Source organism: Lampetra fluviatilis, chromosome 7 (assembly GCF_964198595.1).
Source record: "Lampetra fluviatilis chromosome 7, kcLamFluv1.1, whole genome shotgun sequence".
NCBI classification, from domain to species: domain Eukaryota; kingdom Metazoa; phylum Chordata; class Hyperoartia; order Petromyzontiformes; family Petromyzontidae; genus Lampetra; species Lampetra fluviatilis.
Window position 1 is genome coordinate 13,208,436 of NC_136281.1, and position 10,959 is coordinate 13,219,394.

At 53.0% G+C, this 10,959-nt stretch overlaps 1 protein-coding gene across 1 annotated transcript in view; it reads right to left on the reverse strand.

Moving 5' to 3' along the window:
- Nucleotides 1–10,625, reverse strand: part of LOC144933355 (uncharacterized) — a 13,069-nt gene extending 2,444 nt beyond the window's left edge. The window contains exons 1-5 of the mRNA XM_078858038.1: nt 10,412–10,625; nt 7,360–7,583; nt 6,236–6,319; nt 1,965–2,858; nt 846–959 (exon numbers count right to left, since the gene is read on the reverse strand). Of these exons, the coding sequence (XP_078714164.1) occupies nt 846–959; nt 1,965–2,858; nt 6,236–6,319; nt 7,360–7,566 (1,299 nt within the window). The 5' untranslated portion in view covers nt 7,567–7,583; nt 10,412–10,625. The remainder of the gene's footprint in view (nt 1–845; nt 960–1,964; nt 2,859–6,235; nt 6,320–7,359; nt 7,584–10,411) is intronic.
- Nucleotides 10,626–10,959: the final 334 nt, after the last annotated feature.

Consider the following 10,959-nt stretch of genomic DNA (forward strand, 5'->3'; position numbering starts at 1 on the left):
ATCAAGACGCAGATCACCTTTCCAGCGCCGCGCACAATGTGTTTCCCCCACGTAATATTGAGTCGCAATGCTCTTTTTTCCCCAGAAGATTCTGCTTTAGGAGTGTTAGACCGTGGGCTTTTTCTTGTTTGGGTTTTTTTGTGTTAGGTTCTGGGAGCAACACTGCAGTGCTCAGATAAAAACCCTGTGCCTAAGAGGGGACAATGCGAAACACGTTACGACCCAGACAAGCTGTTAAGAAACATTTCCGCTGTACCGCCTGTAAGACGTGAACCACTGAAATAGATCAATTGTTCCGGCACGACCCCCGAGTCTGGATGGCGGTGGGGGGGGCAAGGGGATGTGTGTATGTTGAACTTCTTTTTGCACCGTACGTAGCCAACCGCGCTGATCTAAGGTGCTGGGGGAAGGCCAACAAAATAAAAGCAGTTCCAAAAAAAAATTAACCCGTAAAAACAAAGTTTTTCACTCTAAATCCTTTATATGCGTGGCATCGGGGCGGCTAGAGTCCTCTCGTCCTCTGGCTTGAGATGGCTGCCACCTATGGGTCAGATGATTGTATGCCAGCATTAACCAATTGGTAAATAAATATTTTTAAAAAATTCCCTAAACAGTGTAAAATTTTGGAAAAAAATTTTCACGAAAATTCATTGTCACGCACAACGAGTCTGTGTGCAAAATGTCAGCTCGATTGGATCACGGGAAGTGGGTTAAAAAACGACCGAAAGATTTGCACGGTCCTAAGCAAGCAAGCAAGCGAACTTAATATAAAGGATTTAATAACGAGTTTTCAATGGAGGAGATTTCGGGATGGGGAGACAGGGAGCGCTGCTGGCAGCTCGTACCTGCGGGATCGCGGGGTCCCCCTCGCAGGACCGGGCCCCCTTCCTTCGCCTCAGGCTGCCCAGGAACGAGGAGAGGAGACCCCCTTTGCCCCAAAAGCGCCCACGGGCTGCTTGCTATGGGGGTACATCATCACCATCATCGCCATAATCACCATCATCATAATCATCACCATCATCATCACCGTCATCATCGTCATCATCACCATCGTCATCATCACCATGATCATCATCACCATCATCATCACCATAATCACCATCATCATAATCACCATCATCATCATCACCATCATCAACACCATCGTCATCATCACCATGATCATCACCATCACCATAATCATCATCGTCATCACATCACTCATTATATATCATTGTCGTTATCAGCTCACTCATCATCATCATCATCACTGTTCTAGTAGTGGTCATCGTTGACTGACCATGATCAGTCATTATTATTATTTACACCGCACTTCCCATGCGGTACAGCTGATGAAGGCGCCAGAACAAAGGGGCTTTTGAGATACTCCGAAAGGAAGAGACCAGGACTACGACGTTCACAAATCAATGCAGTAGAGACGACACACACACATACAAACTTTAAACTGCTAACACGTGCTTGGGAGTGGCACTCCTCTTAAGCTGTTTATGAGCCACGTGTTGAACTGATGAATTGCGAGAGTGCGTTAATGATCACGGAAGTCCATTGTCATCATGACCAGCAGAATCACTTCCAACACTGCCAACACCATCAACACCAACACCACAATCATCACCCAGACAACCACCACCACCACTCTCCTCTGCATCATTATTTGCCCTCATCAATATCAATCATCCTCAATCTCAATCATTGGCTATATACGCATGTTGGACTTCTTTCGCACCGTACGTAGCCAACCGCGCTAATCGTAGGTGCGGCGATACGTATTCATTATGAATCCTCATGTCGTTACGGCTAAAATCATTGGCGAGTGACATCTGAACCGGTCTTGCCCACCAGTATGATCAAGTAGTTTGGTCAGACAACCCCTATGACCGGCACATTTCGGGGAAGCCTTCATCCAGTGGTGACATTGAAAATAGCTGGAATCAATTTATTTTATTTTCCCATCATCCAATCACCTTGCCGGGTTCCTCCACGGTCTCGCACGGCGAAGACCCCAAATCAAGCGGCGGTGGTGATTTCACCTCCTTCACCTCGTCCTGCTCCTCCTTCACCTCCGCCTCCTCCTCGGGGCGGAGGAGATGACGTCCGCCGCGGCTCGCCGTCGTCCCAGCCGCGTGCTCTCGGCGACCTCTGGGATCTCGGGGGTCACCGCGGGGGGCTGCGGGTCCCCGCAGCTTCGTCACGACGCACCCCACGCGCGGCGGCAGCACCACGAGACCCCAGGAGGAAGCTCTCCGCCCCCCACCGCTCGCGGCGGCGGCGGTGCGGCTGCCGCGCGGGTCCAGGGGCGGCAGCGCGGGCTGCGAGCGCGCGGCCGGCAGGGGTCGCGTCGAGGTCATGGCGGGGTCAGAGTCCGACGCGCGAGGGCGGCTGCCCCCGTGCAAGCTCGCGAACCTTCCCCGTGCCGAGCTCGAGGCCACGGTGACCTCCGACCCCTCGCTGTCCGCTGGCGTCCGTCCCCCGCTTCGGTCTCTTCCCGAGGGGTCGCCGCAGGCTTCGCGGGGGTCCTTGACCGGCCCCCGCGAACGTGATGACGACGAGGAGGAGGATGAAGACGACGACGACGACAACGAAGGAGCCGTCTCGTGAGACTCCGCAGACCGATCGCCGCTGCGCGCTCGCGGCTCAACGTCGCCACCAGCATCGCGGCCGCCGCTCTCGGCTTCGGGTCGCACGCGCTCGTCCCCGGCCGTCGCTTCCTTCCCTGCGCCTGGAGGGTCGCCGCTGGGGGTTGGCGGCGGCTGGGTCGTGGGGGCCCCCCGCGGGTCCTGCCGTCCGCCCCTTCGCGCCCCCCACAACGGCAGCAGCGGCGGAGAGCGAGCGGGGGCGAGGGGTCTCCCTCGGCGACCCTGCGGGAAGGCATCGTCGTCACCACCACCACCACCATCTTCATCACTATCATCGCCTCCGATTAGCACGGTTGGCTACGTACGGCGCGAAAGAAGTTCAACATACATACATTGTAATCATGCAAAAAATCGTCGTCGTCGTCATCGTCAACAGCGGCAGCATTTGCCCATGCCCGAATCTCGCTGACCGCGTGACGATTTGTGGCTGACCTCGCAAGCCAAGCGGGTTTGAGCCTGGTTAGCGGTTGGGACAGCAAACTGTCTGGGAATACTGGGGTTGGTCGGCTTGGGCTGCTCGGTCGCCAGGAGATGGCGGCAGTGCAGCAAGATTCCTGTGTGCAGCGTGCCGTGGTCCCCCTGCTTGTTTGCGGGAGCTCTGGGTCCCTCTCCCGCGCGAAGCCAAACGCTCATTGATGTGCGGTCGCGAGCAAGGCACAATCTGACACCCCATGCCCTGCTAGCTCGCCATGGTGGATTCCTTTTGTGGGATGGTGACGCCGTGAATTGGTAGCCCACCGTCGCAATTCCTGGGGTCTCGTCCGTTCCAGCTCCCTCTTCACATTCTCATTGCGAAGTCAAGCATCATCACAGATTTGCCCCCATTGCTTCCTCTCATCTATTTTATTCACCTCATATCCACCATTACATTCACATGTTGTAGCGTTCTGAATTCTCTGTAAAGCGCCTTACTTCAGGCGCTATGTAGATTCCCTTAAAACAAGATATTGGCCGAGCATCCTTAGCATTGCAGAACCCTCCTGAGAATTAGCCCCAACACTCAGTGAGGCTTTCCTGGGTAAACTAAAGTGCATCATCATCATCATTATTATCATTATTCTTATAACCGGGGACGTGGAAGTGGGGTCATTCTCAGCAATCCTGTCTCTCACTGTGACCACAGGCACGCAAGCGGGCAAATTCCACATCCGCCGTCGGGGACAAAGTCTGCGCGCTTCTCCCATCCCTCGCCTCTGCGTCTCCTCCCGTCTCGCACGGAGGCACGGCCACACGCGTGAATTCTCCTCCACTCTCGGGGCCAGTGTCTCGCTCTGCGTCTCTCTCGCCCCCCCCCCTCTCTCTCCCACTACTCTCACGGACCCCCCCCCCCCCCGTGTGTGCGCGTGTGTTCCCGCTCACTGTCTCTCTCGCTTTCTCTCTCTCTCTTATCTCTCCCCGCCTCACTCTCTCACGCACTGACACGTGCGCGCAGCCACACACACACACGCGCGTGAATTCTCCTCTCCTCTTGGGGATAGTGGCAGGGCCGGCACCTCCGGCACGCGCTCCCAATTAGGAAAGGGAGGTGGGGGTGGGGTGGACTTGAAAAGATTCCCACATTTTCTCCACATACCCCTCCCGCCCGGCCTCCCCTCCCCTCTGGCAGGGTGATGGCGAGTGTCAGTGGTAGTGCTGGTTCTGGTAGTGCGATGGTGATGTTGATAATGCTAGTGGGGATGTGGTACGGGTCGCCAGGAGATGTTAACTTCCTCGCCAGGGATGCAGGAGGTCTTGGGTTCGATCCCGAGCCTGACGCCTGCTGCTGTATATTTGGAGTTTGTGTGTCTCTCTCTCCCCGTAGTGGCGAGGATTTTTCTCCATGTCCTCCGGTTTTCCACCTCCGCATTTAGAAACGTGCCCTTCGAGTATGCGGCCGCTGTAAATTGCCACGCGATAAGCCACTCATCGCTGAGCGATCGTTCGTGGCCGGGTCACTTCTGAAAAAGAGCTTTATCGCTCAGTGGGCCTTACCTTGTAAACAAATAAGAAAAACACAGTTTAACGGTAGTTTATAATAGATATTTAAAGTAGATTTTTGATTTGTTACACTGATGACACGGGCATGGCCAGTTGCCTGGCTAATTTTACACGGGAGATCCTGGGGGGGAGGGGGGACGCGGGGGGGGGCGTCTCCCTCCACCTGCCTGGCGATGAGAGACGTCTGCCAGTTGCTCCGCCGTGCGATTTTTGTTTCTTCACCCCCCCATCCCTCCTCTCGGAATATTTATTTATTTACATATTTGCTTCATGTCTTTACCCCCAATCCTCCCCCCCCCAATTTTTTTTTACGATTGTGCGTTTCGGGGGGCGACGCTGCGGAGATGCAGAATCCCCGTCTGGAACCCTCGCGGAGGCCGTGAGTCACGCCCCCCCAACTTTACGATCTCTCCAAACAAACCTCCCGCGATGACCACATCCGTAAACAGCTGTGTGTGGCCTTAACATGCAAAAACAAGATATATAACAGGTGACGTTTCTTCATAACAAAAAATACTACTAAGAAATTGATGTATTAATTTGCTGTGAACAAGAGCCATTGCCCGAAACGTCGCCTATTATGTTATTTTCCACTGATGCGGTTAATAAAAAAAATTGCTCTATCTTTTCAATTTGTGCTGCAATAAATGTAATTCTTTCGCCAGATTGAGAAGATAATGCAAAGAATAAAAAAAAATTAAGAGCTAGTTTGCAGAGGTCTGTTCGTCAGTCGATTTGTCCGTAAGTCCAACTTTACTCCTGTCGATTGCAAACATGTTGTAAGGCATGTACAATAAACACGGGGAGTGGCTTTTAAAGTTGTATAATCTCCTGTATATGTAGATGCCACTGGTTCTTCACGTTCTGCAGATGTAGATGCCACCACCATCCTATATTGCGCGGCAGTTGAACTCACGACTCTCGGTCAGAATTGGTAACTGGACATATGGACAGGTTTGTTCGTATCTCTGACAGTTCGTAAGTCGAATGTTCGCAAGTAGAGGAGTCTCTGTGCAGGACTTTACATACAACATTTCTCACGTAGCAGTCATCGATGATGAGAATGATATTGGTGCTGTTGCTATTGGTGCTGTGGATGATCATGATGATGATGATAATGGTGCTGATGATGATATTGGTTCTGCTTCTGATGATGATATCGGTGCTGCTGATGATGACGATGACAATGGTGCTGATGATGATAATGGTGCTGATGATGATGATGATAATGTTGCTGATGATAACGATGATAATGGCGCTGCTGATGATGACCATGATAATGGCGCTGCTGATGATGATGACGATGGTGCTGCTGATGATGACGATGATATTGGTGCTGATGATGATGACGATGATAACGGTGCTGCTGATGATGACGATAATAACGGTGCTGATGATGATGACGATGACAATGGTGCTCATGATGATGATGACGATGATATTGGTGCTGCTGATGATGATGACGATGATAATGGTGCTGCTGCTGATGATGATGACGATGATAATGGTGCTGATGATGATGACGATGACAATGGTGCTGATGACTATGATAACGATGATAATGGTGCTGCTGCTGATGATGACGATGATAATGGTGCTGCTGCTGATGACGATGTTCTCACCTGCTTGCCTCGGGACCTGGTGAGCCAGGAGTAGGCGCACGTGGGGCCGTTCGGCGCCCCATCGCGCCCCTTGCACGGGGCACCCTGAGAGAGAGAGAGTCACGTGAGGAGCAGCGACAGCAAGTGGAGAGAGGTCATCAAGCAGACTGCTTGTTGTTGTGTTTAGTTTGTTGTCCTCTCGATTAGCACGGTCGGCTACGTACGGTGCGAAATAAGTTCTACGCACGTTCCTACAGAACAAATTCAGGCCCCAGGTGCAATCAAGGGGACTCATGAGAACGCGGGATTGTCGCTGTTCTACTCAGAAAAAACTTCACCGAGTGTCTCGTGACACTTGTTTTCAAGAGGGTCCTGCCGAGTTGTTTTGTTGTTCTTGTTGTTGTTGTTGCTGTCGGGGAGCGATGGTGGTTGCTGTTACGTGCGATCCCAATTGAGCAATTTTAAGGTATTTTTTTTCTCTTTCTTACATTTGGCAAATTTGAAATTGTCATTGGGATCTTTGGCCAATGCCAGTTACGTTCACAGAGGTGCACACACATCAGCTCAAATGGACAGGCATATAAACACTTACTCAGCGAAGCGTCATTCTAATAACGCGATTCTGTGTAGACTCAGCCTCAACTGAAAAGCTGCTGCCGCTGCAGCTGCGTGGTGTCATACTCTTAGGTTCTTTCGGTAAAGTCACGTAGGTAAAAATTTTAAATAAAAGTTAATAAAAGTAATAATGGAAATAAAATAAAATAATAAATCACGACGTTTCGGAGGCAACACAAGTCTCCGTCATCAGGTGGGACCGTCACAGCTAAAATTACTACACCGCGTGGTGCAGTGCAAGTCAACGGAAACTTTGCCTCCAACATTCTGCTCAGGGCTACACGGGGCATCTTTGTTGTGGGGTTGGAAAGAAAGGGGGGTGCAGCGGTTAGCGCTACGAACCCGGCGACCAGAGTTGGATTCCCGCTCACGGCCAACTCCGGTGACGATTATTCTGAACCGGTCCTGGGCCTCCCCTAGGTCGACTCAGCCTCAAATGAGTACCTGGTGCGGTGTGTAATAAACATCGCTACTGGCGAGACAAAGGCGGCCGGGCGTAGTGCTGGCCACCCACCCACCCCCAGACGCACCGTGACGCAGACTCCAGCCGCGCAGTCCAGAGCCCCCCCTCCGACCCCGTCCGCGCCCCCCAAAGGGGGCCGCGTAGGGGGCGAGGGGAGGGGGCGGCTGGGCCCCCGCGGGAGCCCCGAGAGGTCCGTGCCGAGGGGGGTTCCTTCTGTCGTGGATTCGACTGTGGGGTGCGGAGCCTCCCGGCCGTACCCGAGGAGTCCCGTCATCAGCTCAGACCAGTGGACTGGGGGGAGGAGGAGGGGGGGGGGCATGAGTGCAGTGCAGTAAAATCAACTGTTGTACTGTATCGCTACGCTCCCGCGTCTGTAATGACAACAATAACTCTGAGGTGGGCGGATCGAGATCTCCTCCTCGGCATTCCCAGAAGGAAGCTCAAGTCAATGGGTGATCTTCTGGGCCTTCTCTCCCGTGACACCCGAACTGTGGAACTCGTTGGGCCTTCTCTCACGTGACACCCGCAATGTGGAACTTTCTGGGCCTTCTCTCACATGACACCCGCACTGTGGAACTCTCGGATATCTATCTGACTTGGGTAATTTAAACCATGTAGCCATGTTCAAGTTTTCATCATCGCACGTTGATGGTAATAAGATGAATCTGCTTTCCCCGGTATTGGACATTTGTGGGAATAAAATAGAGATTCGTAGCTCATCGGATTTCTCCAGGATAAATAAAGATGTCCCATTCTGAAAGTAGTCTTATTGCCCAGTTGAGATGGACCGAGACTGGGTGCCTCGCCCGTGAAATGTTCGCCCCCGCGTCCCCCTGCAAGCTCTGCCGCTTCCTCCTCAACAACAAACAGAGGACACAAGGCAGGCGTTTGACTGCCCCTTTTCTTCATGTCTAGGGGACATGACACGTGCTCTTTCGTCAAAAGTCAAAGCGGGTTTCTGCTCAAACGAGCAGCGAGGCTTTGGTGTTCATCTCCTGCGTCACAGTCTACGAGCTAGTGCGTGGACATCCCTCATTCCTATGACGGCGACGAGTCTGTCCATTTGACAGCCACAATACGGTGCTCGTTTTATCGATCCCCAGAGAGAGAGGGGGGGGGGGCTGAGTGAACACCTCCAACTCGCTATCCCTCTGAGCCGCCTGAGCTGGCTATTTAAGTAACAGATTACTCGAATAATAATCATCGGAGAGCACGAAAACAGTCGGTACTCTTAAAGTACCGCATCGGGCTTAGCACGTGCACGGGAGCCGATTGGTGAGGCTTGGTGACGTCACAGGGATCATCGGCCTCGCGTCACGCCAGACGTCACGTGTTGGGGGTTTCTCGCCTTTCTCGAGGCAGGATGGGTTGGGCGGCCACCGATATTTAAAGGGATCCGAGTATTTGACCACAGAATATATGCAAGTACAGTGTCATCATCATTGTTATCACAACCAACACCACTACCGACATCATCACCAAGACAACCACCACCATTACAACTCTCCTCCTACGCATCATCATCATTTGCCGTAACAAATACCATGCACAAATCTCAATCAATGGCTATATTAATTGTCATCCTAATCAATACCCACAATCGTGATTAATACCATCGTCATCAAAAGCAGTCGCCTCCAATGTTAGTCGATTAATCGACCGAAACGAGTAATCGTCCCGGCTCCACCGTGTGTGTGTCCGTGATGCCAGTGATCCGATCACAAGCAGTATAAGCAGGCTGGTGGTGGTCACCGTGATGGTAGTCACTGTGCTGGTGGTGGTGGTGGTCACTGTGGTGGTGGTCACCGTGGTGGTGGTGGTGGTCACCGTGGTGGTGGTCACCGTGGTGGTGGTCACCGTGGTGGTGGTGGTCACCGTGGTGGTGGTGGTCACTGTGGTGGTGGTCACCGTGGTGGTGGTGGTGGTGGTCACCGTGGTGGTGGCCACCGTGGTGGTGGTCACCGTGGTGGTGGTGGTCACTGTGGTGGTGGTGGTGGGTGTCTCTAAATACAACAGCTGTTGGCAATTCCCCAGACTGGGCCAGTGTCGTCACTTACGTCCGTGCGAGTGCAGCCAGACTTCAAATATAACTTCGGCTGCACTCAGTAGCGTGACTTAGAGACACAGAAAAAAAAACATATACGGTATGCACACCCAAACACATACATACACACACATATACAATACTACATATACATGATATATAACACAGAGCAACGTGGTCACAGAAATACTAATTCAATGATCCCCTCTTATAACCTTAACATTCTGTTGGGGCAAGTGTTGTTAGCGAGAAACTATGAAGGCCGGCACGGCACACAAGGGGATTAGTGACCAGCACCACGCCCGGCCGCCTTTATCTCTCTCGTTGCAATGTTTACACATGCACACGCGAAAACACACACACACACACACACGCAAGCGGGTAAATAGTTTCCTCGCCGCAAAAGGTGATTGAAGATGGTGAAAGCGATGGCCGCAGATCTTACAGCTGGAGAGCGATGGATTATTTTGAAAGTGCATTGACATTGGTAAAGATAGCAAACAAACACAAATCATCACCGTCATCATCATCATCATCAGAAACGCCCAGGCAACGAAGGCCGGCGTGTGTCTACGTGTCACCGCCGTGTTCTTAGAAGGCCCTCCTGCGAAGGTCGCCCTTCGTGTGCGTAGAGCGAGACACACACGGAGGGGCTTTGAAATGAAACATTCCGGTAGAGGCGTCTATAAATGGAACAACCCTGCATGACTTGGCTGGAGTCAGCAACCGTGGGCTTTAGATACACAGAGGAACACACACAGACGAACACCCCCCCACGTAGCCTTTAACAGATTTTTAGGGCAAGTGCTGTTAGCGAGCACCTATGAAGGCCGGCACGGCAACACAAGGGGGTGGGTGTCTATTACCACACCCGGACGCATTTGTCCCCCCCCCCACTGTGTACACACCGCGCGAGGTACTCATTTAAGGCTGAGTCAACCTAGGGGGAGACCAAGGACCGGTTCGGCGCGCAGTGCACTCACGACCGCGCCACCGCTCCCAACACATACACGTGAACTTACCTAGCCCCCCCCCCCCCCGTGTCCAGGTGTGAAACTTGTACGTATTGACTCACAGGTCGCGACCACGTGTCCTTCTGGATATCCATCGTAGAACGCCACCCGCGCCGTTAGCGAGCACCAAATTCGTGTCCAGGAGGTCGATCCCCTTCCATCCGGTGCGCGTCCCTCCTCCCAACCAAGGGAACCGAAGTCGACAGCCGCGGCGTTTGCTCTCTGCTGAGCTTTATAGAGGAGGAGGAGGCGCGGGGGGGGGGGGGGCTGTTAGAGAGCCAGGGGGGGGGGGGGGGGTGAGTGTGGACAGGAGAAGGAGGGGAAGGCGAATGATGCTGTTGGTGATGATGACGGGAGGTCGGTGATGGGTGATGCGAGGACGGGCGTTCGTGGGTCGCCATCCCGGGAATGTGGGGATTGCAGGATGGGGGAGTCCAACAGCCGTCGATCCCCGAGGGGGCAGCAGTTCGAGTGTTGCTAAATTAAAATCGGCTCAAGGGGTGTCTGTGATGAAGACACCAGCGCCCATTCGTCGCCCTCACGCTCGACTTCGGATTCTCGGCTCCTCCAACGCAGTCGTGTCTGTACTCGCCCGACGTCCATCCTAGAC